This window comes from Canis lupus, chromosome 34 (assembly GCF_003254725.2).
Source record: "Canis lupus dingo isolate Sandy chromosome 34, ASM325472v2, whole genome shotgun sequence".
NCBI lineage: Eukaryota > Metazoa > Chordata > Mammalia > Carnivora > Canidae > Canis > Canis lupus.
Genome location: NC_064276.1, coordinates 11,523,021 through 11,548,297, shown reverse-complemented (window position 1 = coordinate 11,548,297; position 25,277 = coordinate 11,523,021). Strand labels below are relative to the sequence as shown.

At 52.7% G+C, this 25,277-nt stretch overlaps 1 protein-coding gene across 5 annotated transcripts in view; it reads right to left on the bottom strand.

Annotated features, from left to right (window-relative positions):
- Window positions 1-25,274, bottom strand: part of BRD9 (bromodomain containing 9) — a 29,004-nt gene extending 3,730 nt beyond the window's left edge. The window contains exons 1-16 of one of the 5 annotated variants that reach the window (XM_025451528.3): window positions 25,068-25,273; window positions 24,030-24,244; window positions 23,651-23,783; window positions 22,316-22,376; window positions 21,788-21,932; window positions 19,748-19,858; window positions 18,899-19,074; window positions 17,658-17,790; window positions 15,887-15,962; window positions 14,795-14,890; window positions 13,780-13,912; window positions 10,898-11,009; window positions 7,945-7,983; window positions 4,761-4,860; window positions 2,328-2,501; window positions 775-1,476 (exon numbers count right to left, since the gene is read on the bottom strand). In XM_025451528.3, coding sequence (XP_025307313.1) covers window positions 1,376-1,476; window positions 2,328-2,501; window positions 4,761-4,860; window positions 7,945-7,983; window positions 10,898-11,009; window positions 13,780-13,912; window positions 14,795-14,890; window positions 15,887-15,962; window positions 17,658-17,790; window positions 18,899-19,074; window positions 19,748-19,858; window positions 21,788-21,932; window positions 22,316-22,376; window positions 23,651-23,783; window positions 24,030-24,244; window positions 25,068-25,119 — 1,857 coding nt within the window. In that variant the 5' untranslated portion in view covers window positions 25,120-25,273 and the 3' untranslated portion in view covers window positions 775-1,375. Of the gene's footprint in view, window positions 1-774; window positions 1,477-2,327; window positions 2,576-4,760; window positions 4,861-7,944; window positions 7,984-10,897; window positions 11,010-13,779; window positions 13,913-14,794; window positions 14,891-15,886; window positions 15,963-17,657; window positions 17,791-18,898; window positions 19,075-19,747; window positions 19,859-21,787; window positions 21,933-22,315; window positions 22,377-23,650; window positions 23,784-24,029; window positions 24,245-25,067 lie in introns of those variants that run through there. The other 4 variants (XM_025451531.3, XM_025451533.3, XM_035710300.2 and 1 more) reach the window with 4 other exon arrangements.
- Window positions 25,275-25,277: the final 3 nt, after the last annotated feature.

The window sequence follows — 25,277 nt, the reverse complement described above, 5'->3', positions numbered from 1 at the left end:
GCCTGTGGCTCCCCAGGGGCCATGCCCAGACGGCAGGAATCCCCAGGTCGCCCTGCCCGATCTGCCCATCTGCAGCGCAGGCACATGTGATGAGGCCCTCGGGGTGGGGGGGCTGGTCCCTTCATGGGGGATGGGGCTCTGTGGCCTCCTACTGTCTCAGTAGGTCTCACAAAAACATACACCAGGGCCATGTCCCAGAGGCACAGTCGTGAACCCCAGCTGGGGGCCAGGGAGAGGAAAGGGCTCAGCAAGGCAACTCCAGCCTCTGAACCCAGGGCCAAACCTGCCCAGAACCTCACCTTCGGAGCCCTCGGGAAGGCAGAGCCCACCCGCAGACCCGCACCCTCCTGACCTTGTGGTGGCAGGCTGGCAGCTGACCGCGGTTCACCCTCCAGCGGCTCGTTCCTTCACTGGCACTCTGCCACAGCTGCTTCCTGACACCTCGCTTGTGCTCCCTTTACCTCATGTCTGTGAGGGGCCCTGTGCACCCAGGGGCGCTCGGGGGCTGGGGCGCATGGCGCCACCCACTGCCTCAGTCATGCACACTCTTCCAGAACTGACTCGCCCTGGGATGTAACAGAGCCCTCAACTTTGTTTTCAAAAAAGGAACACAAGCAAATGTGCAGGGTGGTCAAGTTGGATATTGTTGCAGGAGAGACATGGGCAGAGGGAGGGGAGATGGTGAGTGTCATGAGTGGACACCGGCAACCTTTCATGACAAAGCTTTTTGCTGAGAAGTCCCTCAGTAGCAGACACCCATGGTGCTACGAATAATTATACGCAATCACTCTGTGTATTTTATTGAGATCTCTGTTTTGCAAATGTAAACAGGCATCCAGTAAACACATCCAGAATAAAAAGGTCTATGGACACAGCACGTGGCCGTGGCCAGGAGGCAGTGTGGTCTTCCAGCAGAAGGCAGGCCTCGCCCGGCACAGGAGGAGGAGCACAGGGCCAGTCCCGGGCCGGGAAGGTGCGGGCCCCTAGGACCTGCCTCGGAGACGCGGGGGCACAGGGGGTGGGCAGGGCAGAGAGCACGTAGGAGTCCCGCTGTGGGCAGGTCCGCATCCCAGGGAGCACAGGCCAGTGCACAGACGGGCTTTACATTCTGCTCAAAGCTCAGACACGGACACCGGCTCAACCCCATGTGGCCGCACACCCTTCTGTGTGCTGCCCACTCTTCAGGGTTCATGGGGCTATGCACACAAACACTGGATCCGTGCGTGGCCGACATGGTACTAGAGACAACTCACCACCTCCCCAGGGCTGCTTCCCGCAAGCCAAAGGGGACAAAATGGAAGTCTTTGTCTCAGGACAAAAACTCTGTACATGCAAATAAAAAAAATTAAAAAATAATGGAAGACTATCTACAAGGCTAGCTCTTCGTAGAGGCTGCAGGTTCCGGAGACTGCAGAAACTCGTACGGGTCATGGGTCACCTCTGGCTGCTCCCCAACACTGAGGCGAGAAGGGCTTCCTGCAAGTGTGGGAAAGACGGGGCGCTCACACGATGGGTCTGCGCACACACCATGCACCAGACCCGTGGAAATGTGTCCTCGTGACTGTGGTCAGCCACAGAGCCATGGACCCTCCTCCTCCCACCCCCCACCTCAAGCTGATAAGCACCCCCTAACTGCCCAACATCAACAGGGGCTCAGCAGAGCTGGTGCTCGTATCTGAGAACTGAAACAGCAGCTCAGGGAGCTCACTGAGCAAATTCAAGAAGCCAGGAAGCAACACTTGGTTCCCTTCCTGGAGGAGCTGAAATCCTGGTGGCATCCATGCATCTGCCCAACCCGTCACCCTACTCGTTAAAGAGAGAAGGCCCCAGGCCAAGGCCACCTGCTCTCCCCACATCAGAGTCCTGGAGGAACAAAGCATTTCTCAACACCCTATTCTAGGACTAACAAGAACAGCAGAAGAAACCAACGTCCCCAAAGTTGAACTCAACATGCCTGTCAGTGTCCGGGGCCTGGTGCTTCCCTGTCCAAGGGCCCTGGGATGTGGCAGGAGCCAGGGCTCCTGACACAGGGACAACCAGCACCCCAAGGCCAAGACCACAACACCTAACACGGAGTACATTCCATTCAAAACACTGACCCTGTGTACTGCCTGACGAGGGAGACGTGGTTCAGAATCCCCGGAGACAGGGACGCCCTGCGGAGGGAGCAGGGCCTGCAGAGTTCTGGGGGCTTGACCCGCAGCCCGTGTGAGCACCCAAGTACCAGGATCTTTGGCCCCGCCCACCAGCGGCTCAGCTGCCCTCTTCCCAGATGATGCGCAACGCCTGTGGGCTGAGACAGACGCTGGGGCCTAGGGCTCCCTTACCCAGGTGGTGCTGGTCCCTGTCAGAGGGGGAGGTGTTGGACAGGGAGCTGAGGTTGGAGGACGGCCGGGAGCCCCCACGCTCTGCCTGTGCCTCGTGCAGGTCCTGCAGGAGCTTTGCTGTCTCATCCAAGTTCAGGTGGCCGTCGTCAGCATCCAGCTCCTTCTTCACTTTCCCTGTGCAAACACAGGACGACTGGATGCGGGGCTGCCAGCAGCCTTGGCTAGCACTGCACGCCAGCACCTGTGGCCTGTAACCATGTGCTCTCTCTCACTTCTATGCACGCTCAGGATGACAACCAATGTGCACGAAGCTGGGGGAGCACAGGGAAACCTGGAGGGCAGGGCAAGATCGCCAGAGTAGACGAGAACCAGGTGCCACGTCCAATCTGGGCCATCTCACACACACAGCTATAACCCACGCCCCGCTGAACCCTCCACCCCCCCACATAAACGAACAGGATGCAGGACAGTGTGTACTAGAGGCCTGAAAATGCCAGAATAGGCCACAGGCCAGAGCCGGGTGGGGACCCAGAGCCACGGGCAGTCTAAGAGCAGGTGAAGATGGGCTGCCTAAACACCTCCCAGGTCTGGCGGGAAGGGGACCTGTGTGTGCATGGGGAGGTTACAACCCCCGGAAATTCAAGAGCTCACACACGTCTGCAACACCTGTGGCCTATGTCTGCAAAAGGATATAGCCCAATGGTGGGACCAAGGCCCCCCTACACTAAATGTGCCTTGGGGCTACCCCAAGAACACTGCAAAACAAAACCTGGGCAGGGTCTGAAGGTTACACATCACTCACGGCCTGTCAGAAAAAGACCCAACACGTCTGATGGCAGAGCTGCAGGGTGACCTGTGGGGAGCCACCACCAGGCAGGAGAGCAGGAAAGGGTATGAACAAGACAGACACTGATCACTGACTGGGCACTTGTCCCTCAAAGGCAGAGGAGAAAGGTGAGCAGGGGGAGAGAGGTGTCTGTAACAAGCCCCCCACCCTACCCCGAGAATGGCAACAGCAGGTCAGCCGTGGTGGCTGGACAGCCAGACACAAAGCACAGAAGGGACTAGGCAATAAATGGCAGAACTGGGGACCCAGCTTGCCAGGGGTGATGAAGTCGACAAAGCCCCAAGGTCACCCAACCGAACCAAACAGGAATGGTCAAGCTAACAAAGGCATGTGGAAGCACGTTATAGCCAAACTACCAAAACCAGCACAGTTGAGAAAATCGTCAGCAGAGTTCGAGAAAGAACGGCTGGCAGAGCGTTACCACTGCAGCCTCAGACCACTGGCCTCAAAAGCTCGGATGGCCCCTGGCTGCTGACGGTCCCCACCACCCCAAGACACAGGGGTCCCTGCACATCAACTGACCACACCGTCGATGTGGTTTCCAGTCAACACTTGCTGTTCTTCCTGGAGCCTGCGATCTGCAGACGTACCACCTGGTCTCCCGCAGACCCCGCCTATGTCCCCATTCCCTCTGTGCATCCTGGCACGTACCCCTGTGCTATAGTGAACCAGAGCCAGGAGGCCCAGGGAACCCTCAAACCTGGTGGTCAGCGTGGGGACCTCCAAACAACTGGGAGAATAACCAGGAGCAAGATGGTAGACCCAAACTGGATGGGGTTACTGCACTACACACACTACACTAAAGACACCCCACCCTAAGGCAGAGATGCAAGACCCAGTCTCATGTCATCTGAAGGTCAGTTGAAACCCACTTCTGACATAGCCAGGGTTTGTGAACCTCAGCAGCAGTGACCCCTGGGGCTGGGTTGTTCCTGGGGGGCTGCTCCCTGCGCCTCAGAGTGAGTGTTCAGCAGCATGTGTGGCCTCCCCCTCAATGCCAGAAGCACATCTCCAAGTGTGACGGCCAAAGACGTCTCCAGACACCACCATGCGCGATGGGGGTTTGGGTGGACGAGGTAGGGGAGGGCGCTCTCAGGAGAGAAACCCCGAGGTAAGGCTCCAGTGTGTCCAAAGTAAAGTAGAGAAAGAACACCATGAGAGCCATTGGTCAGCAGGAAGCCAGGTAGTCAAGGAGACCCCGAAACCGAGTGCTGTGCAGAGCAGAGGATGTTGTGTGTGGCAGGGCAGGGGTCAGCTGTCCACAGGGGCACGGCCACGTGGGTACATGTACACACACCAATGCAGCGATGGCAGGCTGAGGCCGGCAGCTCATCCCTGTGTGAACTGCACAGCAATCCTGCACTTGGAGCACGATGGCAGAAAGGAGACTGGGGCAAGACTGCTCAAAGGACCCCTGGAGGGGGTCCCAAGGATGGTGGCCACACTCCTGGAAGCAAGGACATGCCTCAGTGTATCAGTCCAGACCCCCAGGGGCTGCCCTGCAGGCTACTGCTGCACCAGGGCCAAGAGCAGAGTCCGCCTCTTCCAAGGAGCCCAATGACACGAGCATGCCCAGCACAACCTACCCAGAGAGCCAAGCATGGAGATATCCAGAGAGGCGTCAGAGTAGGACTTCATCGCCATGAAGTCCAGAACAGAGCTGCCATCGCCCAGCGAGTCCCCAGCCTGCAGGAGACAGATAGACACGAAGCAGAAGACAAAAGATGTCACTGAGCGAGTAGTTAACACCAGCTGAACTCACAGGAGCTACGGCAGCATTGGGGCCCCACACCCACAGGCAGGACAGGTCCACTCTGCTGCGTCCACATCTGAGCAGCAGGCAGGACCACAGCATGTCCAGTCCACACTGCCACACCCACGATCATGGGGGGAACTCAGGAGGGCTGCCCTGTGGAGACCAAACCGACACCACACAAAGGCTGTGGGTTCTTGGGGACAGGTCCCAGCAACCGACACAGGACACCAAGGGCTCACGACTGCCATGGACTGCACGCTAGATGGGGAGGCAGACCCACGCCAGTGTGTTCCCTTTCCTCTGTGGCACCTGCTGCCCTCCTGCACCTCTACAGTGTCAATTCCTGCTCTGCGTCATTATGGAAACAATGCTGCGTTCCCCAACACTCACTCCCCACCACTTGCAAAGCTTCCACACCTGTTTGTTGTTCAAAGATACTAGGATATAACAGCTAACATGTGGCTACCTTAAAAATAAACCTAAAGGAGCCATCTCTGGTATTTTAAGGGAGACCTGGGTCACTGCTGGAGAGCTACTGTCCAATGAGACTGCACTTCCCGACATAGCTTGGGAGGACAGTCTTCACCATCTGTGAGCCCTCTCCCGTTGGGCTGTCTTCCCTGGGTGTGAGCCCTCTCCTGTCAGGCTGTCTTCCCTGGCTGGGAGCCCTCTCCCGTCAGCCTGTCTTCTCTGGGTGTGAGCCCGCTCTCATCGGGCTGTCTTCCCTGGGTGTGAGTCCACTCCCATTGGGCTATCTTCCCTGGGTGTGAGTCCACTCCCATCGGGCCATCTTCCCTAGGTGTGAGCCCGCTCCCATCGGGCTGTCTTCTCTGGGTGGGAGCCTGCTCCCATCGGGCTGTCTGGGGCTGGGTGTGAGCCCTCTACCATCAGGCTGTCTTCTCTGGGTGTGAGCTTACTCCAGTCAGGCTGTCTTCCCTGGGTGTGAGCCCACTCCCATCGGGCTGTCTTCTCTGGGTTGGAGCCCGCTCCCATCGGGCTGTCTGGGGCTGGGGCTGGGTCTGGGTGTGAGCCCTCTACCATCAGGCTGTCTTCTCTGGGTGTGAGCTTACTCCAGTCAGGCTGTCTTCCCTGGGTGTGAGCTTACTCCCCTCGGGCTGTCTTCTCTGGGTGGGAGCCCTCTCCCATTGGGCTGTCTTTTCTGGGTGTAAGCCCCATTCTATTAAGTTCTTCTAGATGATTTGTAAATTTGTTTCTTTCACTTGGCTTTCCTAAGAGTCACTTCTGTCCATGCTCTGATAAATAACTTCTCTTAAAAGAAGTGTTACAGGGATAACTTTGGGCCATCAACACACCAGGCTGAGCTCACGTTTACAGAGTATGGCAGCAGCCAGACACCAGAGTGAGTGCTGCCACAGCCCTACAACCACCCCACAATTACCACCCTCTCTGCAACCAGAGACTAAGGCTTGGCACGGTCTGTCAGGGCCCCACACAAGGCCCTTGCTCCTTACACGGCTAGAGCAATTATCCCACAGCTATGGCTTTCAAGGTTATTACAGGTTTACCTGATGATCCTAATACATGAGGCACCTTAAAGCTCGTAAAAACAAGTTCAAAGAAACTGGTTTGCTTACAATATTTCCTTAGAGACCACACACAGCCACAGCCTCCACACACACCCCAAAAACATCCTAGAGGTTAGCGTGCCCTGTGGCTCTCCTACAGGAAAGTACTCTGGTGCCCACCTTCCCATCAGCCAGTTTTGCATACTTGTTAAGTATGAGATCTATGCTCCAAAGTAGTGTGGAAATGACATTATCATTAGAGTCTGTGCCTTTAACTGTGTTAAAAATTTAAGTCTAAAGAAAACCACGAATGGTGTATTTGCAAAGATGTCTGGTGCCCTAAGTGGTGACAGGGAGACACTGCAACAGATGCTGTGAGGGGTGCATGCACCAATGGAATGAGGAGAGATGAGGCAGAGGCAGGCACCTCCTCACATGCCAAGACCAGGCCACACACCGCCTGCCAGCGGGAATTCACCCAATGGCTGGCTGCTACCATGGGCTTGAGAGGGTGGGGAACTGGGGCCTGGTGCTCCCGGCACAAGGGACAGCCTAGGTGACAGGAGGCCTCTTCTGAAAGCTCCCTGGGCAGCCCCTGGGCTGTCTGCATGGAGGCGAGGGTGGTTGGACAGAGGGAGTGAGTGCTGGGCTCCCAGCTCAAGACGGCCTGCAGCACGTCCCAGCTCTCCACAGACACCATGTGGAACGTGTGCTCCAGGCCAGAGGCCCTGAGGACCCCACCTGCGTCTCAAACCTGGCCACACCAGGGAACACACCCTCAGAGAGACACCCATTCTGTCACACAATGAGCCCCACCTGATGGGCACCTGTCACACCTGCCCTGAGTGGGCCTTCTGTCCACCAAGGCCAGGTAACACCTGTGGCCCAGGCCCCCACAGGCTACCCCAAAGCCTAGGGCTGCTGCTCCAACACAGGGGCTATGTTCAAAGCTTATCGTCAATGTGCACGTTTCAAGTTACTCCCAAGGAACACGAAAAATGCGGAAACTAAGAGCAGACCACAATTAAGTTTCCTCAAATCCAGACCGTCTGCTTTAGGTTCTGGGAATGCTCCAAGGACACGGGTCTCCAAAGCTGGCCTTCCTCACCAGTGTGCAGTACACACGCACCTGGCTGACAGCACACAGTTCCTGCTGAGAGGGCTGAAGAACCCACCGCTCTAGGAACTAAGCTTACTCCTCGCTTTACAGGCCCCAACAGGCCCCCTGCTCCCCCAGGCACCTGCAGACACAGAGCCCCCAGCATGGTCACTGCTCTGCGGGCTGCTGCATCTGGGCTGGAAGAGAAGTGCTTTGGCTTTCTATCCTTTACCCAAGTCATTAAAAATCAGAGTCGGGGAGACTACCACTTAATCAGTTTCTCAATAAAACACATGAACCTCAGCCATCCCATTTCAGAGGCTGAATGTGACCCTTCCCCACAGGAATGCTCATAACTAGGTTTTTACTTATGTGTCTGTACAACTCACCTTCACTTCGTCTGGAGGCTTCACTGGAACATTTCTCCTCTGCAAATCAAAACAGGAGAGAAGCCAGTTTTTCCAAAGCAGTTCTATATAGGACCATCCGTTCATGTCACATCCGCATGCGTGAACTGAAAACAGCTTACTATCACTAGGATTGTCCCCATGATGTTCACACCAGAGTGTGAACCAGAGCTGGGCCCTGCCTGCTTCCTTGGAGCTGGCCGACGGAGTGAGACAGCCAAGCCGACCTGTAGAAGGCACGATTCATGCAGCCCCAGCCAAGACCCCTGGCAGGTTACCGAGTGCCCGGAGAGTACCCTGGGCGAGATGGAGATGAAGAAGTGAGAGGGCACCCACGTTATTCCACAAAGTTACAGCCTGACATTGAACTGTCTCAGGGGCAACACGGGAAAAATGCCAAGACTGGTGGTTTATGTGTTTGATGAAGAGGTACCTGTGCCCTCAGATGGGGGACATTATGGGGCCACGTACCCTTCTCATCAGGCTACACAGCACCCACTTCACTACTCCTGCGTGACCACATTCCATATGGGACTTCGAGCTACACATGACTGCATGTGGAGATCACAAACCTAAATCCAACTACCCTACAACCTTGCAGGAGCGTCACCTTCAGCATACCCTAGTGTGTGCGTGTACCAGAAACGATCATTCGGCTTGTAGGCTTTTGCATCTGAGACCTTTCATTTATAATAATGTTTTAGAAATCCACTTCCACTGTGATTTTTATAAAGTGAAACCGAAAAATAAATATCGTCACTATTTCACACATAAGCCTCTGCTAACGTATACACTTTAGTATCAAACGTTACCCAATCCTGAAGCACACTGGAAATCACACAACTCCTACCATGCAAGTTCACTCAGAAAAGTCATCCAACCAGAATCTAGAAAGCAAAGTGAGTCAGCAGGATGTGATGGGGCTTTCTGCTCTAACCACCACATGGCATAAAGACAGAGCTTCAGACGCTCGGCCCAGGGCAGCGCCGGGAGGAAACCCTCAGGCCACAGTAGCCACAGCAGGTTGAAAAGTGAGAGTTCACAGGCTGGTGGGACAAAGTCTGGAGAGGACAACTCATAGCAAGGGCTTCAAAATCCAGGAGGAACAAACCCAGCAGACAGGAACCTGTGCATACAGATGGAACACTACAGGGCCAGGCGTGCACGATGGGACACATCTGAGCTCCACTTGGCCAAGCAAAGCCCTCACTGCAGTCCACCAGAAGGGACCCCAGAGGGCCATTCCTCAGTATCAAGGCCTAACTCACCCAAGATAAAGGCCACCTAGACCTGCCCTGATAAAGCTTAAAAACAAACCCCAAGAAATCAGGTAACTCACAAGAACTCTGCCAAACGGAACGCCAACATTCTTTAAAGGAACACAGTAAAATCCAGACCAGCCTTGCCCAGCGGTAATAGGAGCAGACATCAAACTTTAGTTTTCTACTAGCCAATGAAAACTAATGTTAATGCACTACTAACAATACATATTTCACCTAATCTAATGTACCAAAAGAATTTTTTAACATATAATCCAAATAAAACAATAAAATATTTTTACATTTTTTGTACTCATCTCTAAAATTCTGGTTTGTAGCTCACATTTTCATCCTAAGTTCAGATGAGCCACAGTAATGTTTCCACCAGCCACCTGAGGCTGCTGGCTGCTCTATCAGCAATCTAGATGGTAGAGACTCAAGTGTGACGCCCAGGATCCAATAAAACAAAAAAGCAACAAATCATGGCCTAGAAGCAAAGGAAAATCTGCCAACAGGCAAATCCAGCAGTGAGAGAGATGACAGAATGAGTGCGTAAGGACTTTAAAGCACCTGTAATAAACGTCAGAAATAGGTGCAAAGATTTAGAGGAAAGCATGAACACAATGTGGTAGAAGGGAAGATGCAAGAAAGAACGAAACAGAAGTCTAGATGAATACAGTGCCTGAAATGAAAAACTCATCGTCTGTGATTTATGGCAGATATAGACGTGGCATAAAAACAGATCACTCAACTTGAAGCCACGGCAACAGAAACCATTCAAACTGAAGGAGGGGAAAAAAGACTAAAAAAGAACAGAGCATCAACAGCATGTGGAATGGTTGAGATCTCTAACACCAGTGTTGAAGTCTTAGAAAAATGAAGGAAGTGGAGGGTGGGCAGAAATGGTATTTGAAGAAATAATGGATGAAAATCTTCCAAATTTGATGAAAACTATAAACTGACAGGTCCAAGAAGGTCAACAAATGTTAAGTGGAATAAACATGAAGAACACGACATATCATAATGAGCCGCTGAGAATCTGTTACAATGATTAAAGTTTAAAAGCATCTAGAGCAGCGGTCAGTAAACTTTCTCCAAAGGACCAAACCTAAGGTCTGTCACACACTCTTCTTTTTTTATAGTCATTAAGAAAAGTAAAAGAACATTTGTAGCTCATGGGCCAAAGTGTGCCAATCCCTGATGTTGACCAGACAATGGGGGACAAGTGGAAAACAGATAAAAATGATTACAGATGCTTCAGAAACAATGTGACCGGGCATCTTTGAGACAGAAAGACAACCATCTCTAATTCCAGACCCAGGAATGACAAATGTCAAAGATAAAGGTAAAATAAAAACATTTTTCAGACCAAAAAAAGATGACCAAATACACTGTCAGCAAGTCTATACCAGAAAAAAAATTAAAGAAGGTTCTCCGGGATGAAGGAAAACAAGAGCAGATGAAAAAAATTTCAGGTACACACAAAGTTATAAAGAGTGCCAGAAACGGTGAATATGTGGTCAACAGAGAGGACTTACAATGAATGATGGACGAATAGCTAGCAATTCCCTAACAACCACATCAGTCAGGATGGGCTCCTTCTATGGCAGTGGTGCCAATGGCAGGAGCCAAGGGCATGTGGGTGCATGACAAGTAGGACCACACAGTGCACCCACCTGCCTCAGCTGGAAGAGCATTCGTGAGTGGTCCCCACCGGTGATCTGGTCCAGGAGGTCATCCACCATTTTCTTGCTATAGCTCCCAGCATCCTTCACAAATTCCTGCAGGCTGGAAAGGCCGTGAGAGAACATGTCAAACAGGCACCACCTGCTCTAGTCTTCCAGATTCTTTCACCAGTGCCACTGGTCCTGACCCTAGGAGCCTGCCCTATTCAGCCCTCCTCAGATGGTCCTCTACAAGAGACGGTGTTATCAAGAGCAACAAACCTCCCAGATACAGTTTCGGAGAGGGTATCAGGAGTCTTCATCAGATTTTAAAAGTGGTCTATGACCCAAAAAAGGCTAGAAACAATTCAAGAAAAAATTATTTTTATTTTTTTTATTATTATTTTTTTTTATGATAGTCACAGAGAGAGAGAGAGAGAGAGAGAGACAGGCAGAGACACAGGCAGAGGGAGAAGCAGGCTCCATGCACCGGGAGCCCCATGTGGGACTCGATCCCAGGTCTCCAGGATCGCGCCCTGGGCCAAAGGCAGGCGCTAAACCCCTGCGCCACCCAGGGATCCCCAGAAAAAATTATTTTTAAAAAAAGCAATGTGAACAACAGTCTATGCATGTTCAGGTGATCCATGCATGTTCAGGATTAGATCCTCTAATCTGTGCAGGATTAGAGGCGCCAACCTGCCCAGCTGAAAATCTGCATAAAACTTCTGACTCCCCCAAAACTTAACTACTAATAGTCTACTGTTGACCAGAAACCTTTCTGATGAGATAAAACAACGGAGTACTACAGATCTTGTACATTATATGGATTACGTATCATATTCTTACAATAAAGCTAAATAAAAACACGTTACAAAAGATATGAGAAAAAATACGTTTATAGTACTGTACTACGCTTAATGAAAAGAAAAAGCCAAAAAAAGAAAGAAAGAAAGAAAGAAGAAAGAAAGAAAGAAAAAGCCACATATAAGTAAACCTGCACAGTTGAAAGCTGTGTTGCTCAAGTGTCAACCAAATATCTTCTACTAACTTCTGTAAAAGAAACCTAATTTTATCTTTTTTTTTTTTTTGGACTTAAAAAACTAAGTAGATCAAGGAGAGATGCTCCGGAATGTGAAGGGGGGAAAAAGGTATGGAAACAAGAGTCTCCATGTACACCCTAGAGCATCATTTTGATTTTTGGACCCACATAAATGCTAAAAAAATAAAAAATAAATAAAAGATTTTGAAAAAGAAGCAAAGAACAAAAGCCCAAGTTCTAGCATCAAAGCCCAGGCAAAGGCTCCAAACGGCTTCCCAGATGTCAGAAATTCACACAGAGTGGAAGCGAAACTATGACAATGCACAAGTCTCCACCAGGATCATCTTAGGAGACACCAGCAAACAGGGTGTGAAGGGAGCAGGGCATGGTCTGGAAGCACCCCAGAACAGAGCATGTGGGGAAGTGGCAAGGGGACACCAGGGAGGAGCGCTATTTGCTTGCCACACACTGCCCACAGGACTGGGATTTCCACTGTATGTATGTGTTTCAGGCACATGCCTGGGGAAGGCCACCACAGCCGGGGAGCATTGTGCCGCCCGAACTGAAGGTGGCTGCTGTCCCTGAAGGGCTGTGACAGCGCAGGTGGTAAAGGAGACGGTCACCACTTGTGACCTGTCCTTGCCTATAACAAATTTCCTCCTTGGTTCCACTTCTACTTCTCTGGTCTCACAAAAGTCACATAAGGTACTCACTGTATTAAGGGCTGACTTCTTATTGTTCATTTTTTAAATATACCCTCTATTCTGTTTAGAATTAAAAGAAGCTCTAATGTGGACAAAACCAATTTCTTAGAGGTTAGCAAAATTTTATTTTTCTCCTGGAAAATTACTAAAATTCTGTAGAAGGGACCCATCTCTACCTAGCATGGAGAGCAAGAAAATACACAGAAAAACAGTTCTACAAAAGCACAGTACTGCATCTATGATTTTAAAACCACATCTAGGGCAGCCTGGGTGGCTCAGAGGTTTAGTGCCTGCCTTCAGCCCAAGGCATGATCCTGGAGACCGGCATCGGGATCCCTCCATGGAGCTTGTTTCTCCCTCTGCCTATGTCTCTGCCTCCGTGTGTCTCTCATGAATAAATAAATAAAATCTTTAAAAAAAAAAAATAAAACCGCACCTAATAAAACCACATCAAAGTCCCTGTTAGGGACTCGTCTGTGTCCATAATTCTCATGTTCTAGCCCTAACCCTGGTGCTTCAGAATGGGACTGTCTTTGGAGACAAGGCCTGTAAGAGATGATCAAGTTAGAACGAAGTCTTTAAGGTGGGCCCTCATCCCTTATGATTGGTGTCCTTAAAGGAAGCAGAGGTGAGGACACAAGCTCACAGTGCAGGACGCCCAAGTGAAGGCACAGGGAGACCTGGCATCTACATGCCCAGGAGAACCAGTCCTGCCTGCCCCGGGACCTCAGACTCCAGCCTCCAGGACCACCAGATGACAAATGCCTATTATCAAAGCCATCCGGCCTGTGGCGCTCCATTTTGGTGGTCCAAGCAGACCAGGACAGCCATGAAGCCATATTTCAGTAAAATCACACAACAAACTCTAAACAAGCACAGCGGGTGCTGTATTGTCCCCCATTGTCTTGTCAATGCACACGTTCTCACATTTTTTTTAAAGCAGAACCTGGATTGTCACCTGCTTACAGTACCAGCCAAGTTACCTGAACTTCAAGATCAGCCTGCAGCACACCAGTGGTTTATAGAAATTAGGTTGCAAATTGCTGTGCAGACCCGCTGCCACCAGTTCTCTCTCTCTGCCAACCCCACACTAGGAACAGTCCCACTGTGCAGCAAGCAAGAAACCGGGTGGTGATGCCAAATCTGCTTACCTCAGCGCGCACTGCACACCCGTCTCATCCCCATAGGCAGAATAAAGCAGCTCCGTTTCGTCCGATTTCAAGTCGCCAAATACTGAATTGTTGTGCATGGAAAGTGCAGTAGTGGCACTGGAGAGAAACGTCACTGAGAGCACAAGAGGGAGAGCAAGAGGACATGAGACACATGTGCTAGTGCTGCCTGGCAGGAGACACGCTGCATTGTCCGGGGGCTGTGCGCCCCCGCCCCCACCATCACACCCCACCTCCTGCATGCTACTCCGCTCTTGACACACCTGAAGCCAGAGCAGCTTTCTGGGTCTAACTAGTAGAACTGCCTCAACACCCTCGTTTTACAAGCAGAGAACCGGTTACATTCTGTAGTGAGGTGAGCACCGGGTTCCCATCCCATCCCAAAGAGTGCTGGCAGCTGTGCCAGCAGACAGAGGCTGCCTCCTGCCCAGAGGATGTCAAGGGAGTCAGAGGATCACCACCCACGAGAAGGCGTTGCTGGCACCTCCACGTAAGTCAGACCTTGAGAGGAGGGAGTGCTCCGGGCCTCTCCCCACTCGATGCCGGCAGTACCAGTGTGACCAGAAAACATCCCCAGGAACTGCTAGGTGTCCCCTGGGAACAAAGCTGCTGCATGCCCTGACATACTCTGAAACTGGCAAGCCGGCCACAAACACCAGCGCAGCCAACACGGCAGCCTCTCCCTCCTCCAGTGTGCCCACCCAGCCCTCCGTCTCCCACCTTGCCCACTCGTGCTGTCCAGACACTCTCATGCACTCCCCACCATTGGCATGGGGCTCAGATCCACCCATTGGTAAGAGCAGACAGCAAGGGAAGAGCTCACCTGCTCACTTCTATTCCATTCCCCTCACTCCTAATGACCTTAACTTCTCCACTACATCAGAGCCAGCATGTGGACGCAGTACTAAAAACCGGTGATCCATGAAGACCTTCGGGAGGACCCCGCTCCACACCCCTACTGTGACCCCCCCCCCCCCGACCTGCCCGTCTCACTCACCTTTGCCCCTTCTCTCATCTTTGAAGCCCAGCGTGGTGAAGCCGGGCAGCAGCTTGCTGGAGAGTGAGCTTAGGTCCACCGGGTGGGTCTCCTCCTCTGCAAGACGACCTGCTGTGAGCTTGCAGCTCGGGGAGCCCCCAGCCCCCGCAGTGCCTCTCATGGGCACGGGCAAGGGCATGGGGGAGGGCACAGGCGCTTTTCACAAACACCAGCTAGAGTCAAATTCACAGGAGCCACTATAATTCTCAAACCTTCTCTTTTTCTTTCCAAGCCAGCACTTGATCCGCTCATCTGTTCTCTCACAAGAACATTACCGCTCATTCCAGCCAGAGCGCACACATGGTCTGCATTGGAGAACACGAAGCAAACCTATCTCCCATCCAGGGCCCCCCTCCCCACCCCAAGAGAATACTGCCGGGTGCCCCGGCGGGTGGGAGCAGCCCTACAGCCATGCAGGCGAGACCAATGCACAGTATCTCATTTTCCCTGGTACGTGAGTGTCTTACAAGTGCAAGCGAACTTTGCCTTTCTTCAAAGGACAACCCTTTGAGACACTTTTCAAAGAGATGGATGAGGATACACATGCTTCTTAGAGCCCAGCGAAGTGACTGCATAGGTGAGCAGACCCAGCATCTGGGCCTCCCTCAAGACTCTCCTTAACAGGATTCTCAAACAGGGAATTTCTTCCAAAGCTCGCAGTTGGGGCTCTTCTGAGCTCTGTGAGTGGAGATTTGAATACTCTGGTTTCTACCTGACATATCAAGAAATCCTCTGCGATGCCATCAGGAAGTCGAGCCATAAGGACTTCTAGAATTACAGCTCTGCAGGAATGCAGCTTCAAGTCCTGCCGCCTAGCCTAGGGGCCACTGAGCATGAGAGGCCTGAGCAACACCTCTGCCCCCACTGGACGACTGCCCTCTGTCCATTTATCACATACAGGTCTCATCAAGGAGATGCTCATCTATGTTCTACCATGGGTGCCACGCTCTGCAGGGGAAACGCTGATCTCAAACAAAACCCCTGGCAGTGCAGAGATGGGAGAAAGCAGCATGTGGGCCTCAGAGAAGCCCAGCCCCTCCAGAGCCCACTCACCATCAGCGTCCGGCTCAGCCGTGTTGACCACGCTGTAGAGGAGGCTGCCGTCCCCATTCTTCCTCAGATAACCCATCTGCAAAAAAGCACAACTGAGTGCCTGTACCCCCAATGAGCTTCTTGCTATCGTGGCTGCTGCTGCTATGCCAATAAAATCAAGGCCTTCCAGTACAGCCTAACTGGGATGAATCCCAGGCCACGAGGTTCTTGGTTTCCCCATGGAAAAGGCCACAGAGGCCCCTCTCGTACCTTCCCCAATTTAACTTCAGACGTGTGTGCACTGGGAGGACTCAGGCTTGTGACCCTTCTAAAGCCGCTTTGGAAATAGGAGGCTTTAGGCAGAGATGACCAATTTATAGGGCAGGGGAACTTGAACCAGATGAAGCTAGAACAAGACCCTAGTCTCCAAGTGCCATGTCTGTGGACAGCCTAGAGGCACCATCTCTAAACCACAAGGGACTTACTTCCACTTAAAGACCAACCATGAACAAAACCACTCCTCCTCTAAAAACCTCTAGGAACGTTTGTTCAGGAAGAGGAGCACCTGCACGTTGATGTGGGAATGGGACGAGGAGGGCCTTTGGGCCTGCGAGCTGGAGCCTGAGTGCAGGGCTGGGAGGAGAGGTGGGGACGGGAGGATTGATTGTCCCTGACCAAGAAATTAATCAGGTTTCTCACTGTGGAATTCTAACACCAAAACAGAGGACAGCGAAGCAGGTGCAGTGCCAGGAGCAATGGGTGTTGGTGTGGGCACGTGCTTCTGACCAGTACACACAGGTCAACACTGGGTTTTTCCAAGCCCTACCCATGGAGGGCCCCAGGGCTCCTTGGAGACCCCAAGGTTAGAGCACAACAGGCGTGCACACCAGCAGGTCCAGGAGAACACCACCACAAGCTACACAGGGAACGTCAAACATCCTACCAGGAAGCTTTAGAGTAAGTAAAAAAGAAATTTACCTCAGTGTTTTTATATAACCTGGCACATCTAAAATTTCATCCGTCAGAATTCTTTATATTCCGTTCACTGAACATTTTGAAGAGTTCACATTAAAATAGAATGTGAAGTTCTAGTGTTTTTCAGAGTACCCGCTGACAGGAGACTGTGGATATACCATGTCAATAAAACGTACCAGGATTAATTTCATCTCTGTCCTTGTTACCAAGACCACATGGTTTAAAACTATGCAGGGAATGCCTGAGTGGCTCAGTGGTTGACCTGCCTTCAGCTCAGGTCATGATCCCGAGGTCCTGGGATCGAGTCCCACATCAGGCTCCCCGCAGGGAGCCTGCTTCTCCCTCTTTCTGGGTCTCTCATGAATAAATAAATAAAATCTAAACCGCTCTATATCTGCATGGTTTCTACAGGACATGCTGATCTATTCTTATGGCAGAAAAAGTCCTGAAAGGATGCAGGGGCCTCTTCCTGAGGACCAGCAGCTGCTGCGGCAGCTCCCAAGGCCCACACCTGGGACACAGGAGCCCACGGCATACCGCAGAGGTGCAGAGACATGAGCACACCAGAAGGTTCAAGCTGTGGTGCAGAAGCCTGGCAGGTCTGGCTTCCATCAACGGTAACCAACATTCCCACTGAAGGGCGGGTCTGTCATGGCCGTCCACCCACTGCACACCGCCTCTGGGAGGGTCCTGCCTGTGAGGCACCCTCGGAGGCCTTTCCCACCCAGGAAACAGAGCGGGTGACAGGAGCCAACACAACCCCTCAGTGAACAATGCATCAACAGGGCGCAGGGCCGCCCAGACCTCCTGACGCTACCTTGCCCCCTGGGAGGAGCCGGTTGATCCTGTCCCGAGCCTCGTCAGCTGCGTGCTCCACCAAGGCCAGCACGTGCTCCTCCGCCGTGCTGTCAGTCAGGCTGCAAGCATTTCCTTCCGGCTCAAACATGCAGCTATGAAGAAGCAGGAGCACCACACAAGTCACCAGGAGACCGGGGCACATGCTGCTCCCACCTCACCCGTGGCCAGTCCCTAACACTCCTCAAGGTCACCAGGAGCTGGCAGGAGCAACACAAGGCACACCTTAATCCTTACCTTTTAGCTGCAACCACAGAAACACAAAACACTTCCCCCTAGGAGTAAAGGTAACCCCAACAGCCACAAGGCATTCCTCGTGTCCCAGCTACACATGTCCATCTGAGACCCACCTGACTGGAACCTCAATGCTTAATAGGAAGCTGACAAAACTACAGTGTCATTTGAGGCACCGTTTGAAAAAGGGGAAAACTCCGTGGAGGGGTGAAGCATCAGCAACAAGTGTGAGCTGGAAAGACAAGGGGCCCCAGGAGCCCCATGTGAAGGAGTTCTTTACTCAAACAATCAAGAGTCACCGGGTGCAGCACCCAAAGGAGGTGGGCCTCTCCTGTGGGACGTTCTAGAAGCAAATGGTAGACCTTTTCTAAGGAGCTATGGGAGGAAAGCCTGCCTGGGGACCCTGAGCCTATAAGAAAGCTCTCTCTCTGGTCCAGGGTGTAGGACCGCAGGAGCTGGACACTCAGAGGGTACGATGAGAAAGAAGCCCCAACTCCCATGCGTGCCACCTGCCCAACAGCACAGTTCTGTCTCGAGGCTGAGAGAGTTAAGCCAGGCCAGCAGCATGCGTCCTGCATAGGACGGAACCTCTTAGGAGTGAAAGGCCAATGATTATCCACAAACAAAACACGCATGGGAGCAGCTGTGACCTGATGGGCTCTGGTGACACGGCTGGGACAGAGCCCCAGTGTGGTGGCAGAGGCTGTCCTGCCTTTGGCCCCCTATGTCCACAAGCAAGACAGTGACTCTCCTGCAGAACAAATCCTAGCTGGTCCAGGTTGGCTGCCAGCTGCCTGGTAGCGCCTGACGCTAGAGCTCGGATCTAGGCCCAGGGGCCTGTGTCCCCCCCAGTGCGTGGCACAAGGAGCCCGTCCTTGAGCGACTCCAAGGACGTGGGCCCTGGCACAGGCTCACCCCCCCGCCTTCCCAAGTGTGTCCCACACAGCAGGCAAATGCACTTCCCTGTACCTGATAACTTCTCTACTCGGCCTTTTGGATTTCTTGGCAGTTTCTACTTGTACAGGTGCCACTTCGGGGACGGGTTCCTCGACAGCTGTATCTTCATTGCCCAGAAGAGCTGCCTGCTGAGAAAAATCCATGTCCTGCATAAACGACATGCTGCGCTTCAAAGCTAACAGCCGCTCCTAGAATCAAAAAGGACAGAGCAGCAGGGCTTTACCTCTGCCCCACACCAGGGTGCCATGACGATGGGTGGGATGGGGATGGCCCAGCCTCACCTGGCCTAACCGCTGACCCCCACAGCGCTACCACAGGAGGTGGTCACGGGAGTCAGCACCAAATGTGTGGGTGACCAGCTGGGAGCACCCCGGGGCCGGCAGAGGGGACAGGCCGGGGGGCACAGGGCCCGCACCTCACCTACAGGCTGATCGGGCACAAGGCACTGGTCCTAGATGCATGACGCATGCAACCTGGCTCATGGGACAGATCTGGGAGGCCACTCCGACAGCCAAGATGTCTCATCTAGATTCAGTGGGCAGCCACGTAAAACAAATCATAGGCTGGCTGCAATCCAGTGAGACAAGGTGCCCAGGCTCAGATCGACAGATCCAGATCTTTCCACCAACCCTACGGAAGACGTTACAGCTGGGTCATGAGCATGAGCAGAGAGAGAGAAAAGAGACTGCCTGCAGGGAAGGGTGACCTGGGACATCTACCCTAGAGCAGGGGGTCCACACCGCGGCCAGTGACGGATGGATGGAAGCATGTCATTCACTGGGGGTGAGGTTCTGTTTAGGCATAAAAACACAGAGGAGAACTCTCATTTCTGTGGCTCCTTGCTGCCAATGGGCTTCTTACTTTGCTCATCATCTTAAAGCCTGCATGAAGGATCTTCTTGGCTAACTTGTAATACACAGTGTCTGGTCTGTTGTAGGTCATGGCGTTATCACACATCAGTTTAAAATCTGCCTGAAAGGGAAAAAAAAAAATAGTATCCATCCAATTTGAAATACCACCAAGACAAGAGCAGAAATTGGATTCCTGTCAAGAGGCTCAAAGTGAGTGGGAAACAACTAGATTCGGTTCGTTAGTTTAACAAACGGTTTCCATAGCCCTTCAGAAAAACGTTCCTAACTGTTCATTGGTCTTTCCCTGCACATGGTGAGAAGCCTGCCAAGCCCTGAACTTCCTCCCAAGTGTGACATGCACACATTCTAAGAATATGGCGGCTCCCTCTCTTCCGTCTCCAGCTCACCCATTCTGGGAGGAACTCAGATGTAAATGGAACAAGAACTGACAGTCAGCTTCTTTTAATTAAAGTTAAGGGATGAGCTGAGACCTGGGCACGTTCATGTCCTCTATCTCTGGGATTTTTCCACAGAATTCAGAATTTTGTCTACAGGTAATTGCTCTACAAGTATCAGAGAAAACGTTTTCCCTAAAACAAGGAGACTCTTACTGAACAACTTATGTTAAAGGTAAACTATTGGAAACTTCAGTATCTTGTCCCCCTAACCAAATTACATTGGGCACACACCTGTCACAGGTGAGTCAGCCACCAGGAGGCACAAAGACAGCTAAAGCCAGCCGGGCAATGCAGTGCAATCTCTCCTGGCCCTTTCCAAATGCCAGCACTGGCCCTGAGCCAAGGCCTCCAAGCCCCTGTCCTTCGCTGGCCCCAAGGTACCAGTCTTGAGGATGCCAGGGGTAAGGGGACACTGCTCACAGCCAGGACGGTCACCGGGCAGCAGACGAAACTCAGGCCCATGTTAGGAAGGTAGAGGAGTTTCGGGCCGCCGCTAGCCATCTGCCCAACCCTCCCGTGGAAACCCCACCGCATGCCGTACCCTTTCATGTGGTACTGCTTCTGCAACTCAGCAAAGCCTCTCAGTCACATCACCAGGAAATGAAAGTAAAAAAGCCAAGTCTTCCAAATTTCACAGAAACTAAGAAAGAAACCTGATGCCCTTTCCTAAATGACATTATTAGCAAAACTGTCAAGCACTCATTTTGATCCCTCTAGGTTTTGAAGCCAAGAACCAATTTCTATCTCACAGATGGTAGCAAAAAACAGATTTAAAAACTATGTACTCGGGACGCCTGGGTGGCTCAGTGGTTTAGCCCCTGCCTTTGGCCCACGGCGTGATCCTGGAGTCCTGGGGTGGAGTCCTGCATTGGAATCCCTGCACGGAGCCTGCTTCTCCCTCTGCCTCTCTCTCTCTCTCTCTGTGTATCTCTTGTGAATAAATAAAATCTTAAAAATAAATAAGTAAATAAAAGCTGTATACTCAAGAGCTGTAAGAATTTATTATTAAAAAAAAAAAAAAAAAAAAAAAAAAAAGGTGCGGATTCCTTGGTGGCTCAGCGGTTTGGCGCCTGCCTTTGGCCCAGGGCGGGATCTTGGAGTCCCAGGATCGAGTCCTGAGTCCTACGTCAGGCTCCTGACATGGAGCCTGCTTCTCCTTCCTCCTGTGTCTCTGCCTCTCTCTCTCTCTATCATAAATAAATAAACAAAAATAAATCTTTTATTAAAAAAAAAAGCTAAATTCCTGGCTAATATAATATAAAACTAAAAATTAGAATAATTTTTTCCAGAAATAACCGCTCTATAGCTAGACCAAATCGGACACACTCCTGTTTGACCCAATGCGTTTCTATGGCTTTGCAACATACAGTTGGGTTTCCAGACAAAAACAAGGAGAACATTTCAGCCAATCCGCTCCTTCAATGCGAACGTTTCAGCCAACCCACTCCTCAATTTGTGTCTGGGCGACCCCAGCCCAAATGCTCCAAAGCCCATGGAAACTTGCAACTGGAAACGAGCTAAGACAGAGTGTTCACTGGACATAAACACACGGAGCCTCACAACAGTGATCTGAGGAACTGAAACTAGTTTACCTTAAATTCCGTGACTGACTTGTATTCGTTGGCTACAATCTTGTCTTTCATTGTGCCAAAATCCATGGGATGTTTTATTATCATTGAGTATCCTGGAGCAATTGCATCCGTGACAGGAAAAGCAAAAAACCCATGAGGATCTTTTCTAAAAACAAAAACATCTTTACTTAAACTGGGAAAACTACAGATCTAGATCTCCAAAAGATACAAAACTCCACATAATAAAAACGTAACACAACTCACCAAGTTTTAAGCCTGTTTCTTAAAAATAAAACATAACACCTATGCTGTTTACAATTGTGGTAGATGTTTTATGTGACTAAGAATTCCGAAACTGCCTTCCTGGCTCCAGCGACATGTGAATCATGACGGCCTTGACCCCTCTGCGCTGACTCGGCAGCCGGCTCTCCCACACTGCTCCCGCACATGCTCGCCCACCCCCCACCCTACCGGTGGTCTGCCTCTCAGGTGGAGGTGGGGGAAGACACCCCCATGTTCCCAAGCTCAAGCTCTCAAGAAACTGTTTACCTCTGGAGCTGGCGAAGAAAATGCTCTAATAGTTGTTGAATAGGTGTGCTCTCATTCTCAGCTGATGATTCAAAAAAATAAAAAAAATAAAGGTCAGTCGAGAGATTTTGTTCTCACAGCATTGTAAAGCTCCGACACCATGAGATGCACTTAGCTTTTGTTAGCTATTTTGTGTTTCATGGTGTTTTCAGTTCCAAAGGAACTGGGTACAAGAGTAAACCAGGTCCAGTCCTGGCCACTAAAACGCTAAGCTGGGTGGGAAAGGGTATCACTCACAGCATCAAGTCCCAAAAACCCCTCAGAGCGCCAACACCTGAGTGTGACAACAGGGAACTGTCACTCATCCATGTGTGACAGTGCCAGTCACCCCAGGCCCAGCATATTCCAGACATGGTACGAAGAAGAGGAGACTATGACACAGAGGTGGAGCTTCGCCAAATGACCTCTCACGAGAGTCCTAGATCTCTGGTCCTGCCTGTTCCTCATCTGTGCAGGAACCTCGCGCGTTCACACACACACACACACACACACACACCAGGTTAGCAATGTCTCTGGGCCCTCATGTGAACATGAGGATTTTGGTGAATGTAAACACAGAGGCTGGCACAGGTTTTGTTCTCTTGGTTGTGAGCAGGCAGGTGCCCTTTCCTCCTGCCCCCCACTAAGGGCCATGCCAGCACCCAGACCTCAGTTTCTGAACGCCGTGCTGCACTAAGGAGTGCAGACCTGCAGTGGGTCTTCGAGGTGTGACATCAGCGCTTCAAGCACATGGGAGGGAAGCACTGCACGTGGGGCCTGAAGCAAGCCGTTATTCAGACTCAGCTCACGGTAACTGGCAACTGTCTAAACTCCGCACACACACTCACCTAGTGCGCTGCTGCTCTGCACCCCACCTCCCACCTGCTCGCCGTGGCAATGACTTACACAGAGCACGGGGACCCCTCCCAAACTATAGATAGTCAAATCCTAAGTCCAGAAAACACCATAGCCTCCCAACCATGTGCAAGTCTCTGACAGAAGCGGCTCAGAACCTTTCCTCTGGTGAAGACGGTATGACCCTGTGGTTTCTGACAGCCTCACTAATTGACTCGACCACGAGTTTCCTCCTACCCACGATGAGATTGGGAGTTTACGGGGGGAGCGGGACACAGGAGCAGCTGGCCAAGCTTCGCTCTAGAAGTTCAAAGGTGACAGTAAGACCTGAGGCCCAGCTACGCTTCATATCAAGAAAATAGCATTCCCTCCCTCCCGCGCTCCTCCTGAGACGCCAACCAGCACACCAGTGCCGACCAGGATGTCACAGACACGAGCCGTGATGCTCCAGGAAAACCTCACCTGGCTGTGTTCGGCACGCTCGAACGGGCCTATCGGGGGGCGGCTCCACCTCCACCTTCTTCCCAGGTTCAAAGTCATCGGTCTCTCCCTCTGTGTCGCCATGCTCCTTTTCCCGCTTCCGCTTCTTCTCTTCCTGTGAGGCAGAGGCAGGGCAGCGAGAGCAACGCAAGCAGTTTTAAATAGATCTCCTGGAACTGAGGGGAAACACAGAACTAAGAGAGAAACCCCTGCAGAGCACTTCTTACTCAGAGCCCCACCTCACAGCAACCACCCCGGGGCTCAGGCCAGAAGGACCTGCTGGCCTGCGTTTTGCTACAAACAGGACAACCCTGGCCTGAGGCCACGCAGCACTCACAGGCCGCTGTGTCCCTGGCTCTACCTTTCTTTTCCTTCTTTCTTCGTCGTCCAGGTGCTTCTCCTTCTCTGATTTCTTTTTCTTCTTCTTCTTCTTCTCTTTGTGCCGCTCTCGCTCGTGGTCTGACCTGTCATCATAATAACTGGAATCGTGCCCAGACCCCGAGAGCTCAGTCACTTCACTTCCTCCGACTTTGAGAACCAGCTTCAGGGGCTTCTCCAGAGGTTTGTCTGTGTAATCTGTGGACAGAAACCCGGGGCCTCACTGTGTGTTCCTCCCCAGGGGATGGCACGGCGGGCTCAACGTGCAGGTGTGACCACCAGAATGCCCAGGCCCCAGGAGGCAGTGGCGTCGGCCCAGCTAAGGCAGCAGGCAGGGAAACGGCAGAACCACGGTGGAAAGACGGGGAGGCGGACCCCAGAGCAGCCACTGTTTCCTCCCCTTCATGCCGCCTTATGCTCAGGGGGCCCAGGAGGAAGCAGTCTGGGGGGGGGGAGACCAATCCAGGAGCTCCCCACCCCGCCCCTAAGCTCCCCACCCCCTGGTCCTGCAGCAGCAGCTGCTGGGTCCACTCATGTGGGCACAAGCTGCCGCAGGCCTGTTGGCAAGCACTGGGATGGTCACCCCTTACTCAAAGACCAGAGCATCCAACAGATGCTCGACTCCCTCCTCAAGGATTCAGGACCCAACCAGATGCCTGAGAGCCCTGGACTCCCGCCTGGAACCCCCTCCAGTGATCCCTCCTGCCCTGGACCCTTCCTGGGGACCTGCCGAGGCCCTGAAAGCCCTCCCTGGGGGCTCCCGCAGAGGCCACCCGTTGCACCCTCTCCCTGCCCCGGGCCCCTCCCCGGGCCCCCTCCGAGGCCAGCCCTTGCACCCTCTCCCTGCCCCGGGCCCCCGCCGAGGCCACCCCTTGCACCCTCTCCCTGCCCCGGGCCCCCGCCGAGGCCAGCCCTTGCACCCTCTCCCTGCCCCCCCGCCCGGGCGCCCAGGGCCCTCCCTCGGGACCCCGCCCGCCGCGAACGCCCCGCCCGGCGTCACAAAGCGCGCCCGCCACCTCACCCTCGTAGGACGAGCGCCACTCGGTCTTGTGCTTCTTGTGCTTCTTGCCCATGGCGGCGCGGGGCCCGGGCGCGGGGCCGAGGGCAGCAGCGAGCCCGGCCGGAGCGTGGCCGCCGCCCCCGCGGCCCTGGCTCGCCGCCCGCCTAGCCCCGCGGAGGTCGCGGGGCCGCGCCGGAAGCAGGCGCCGCGGCCGGAAGTCGGCCCTCCCCG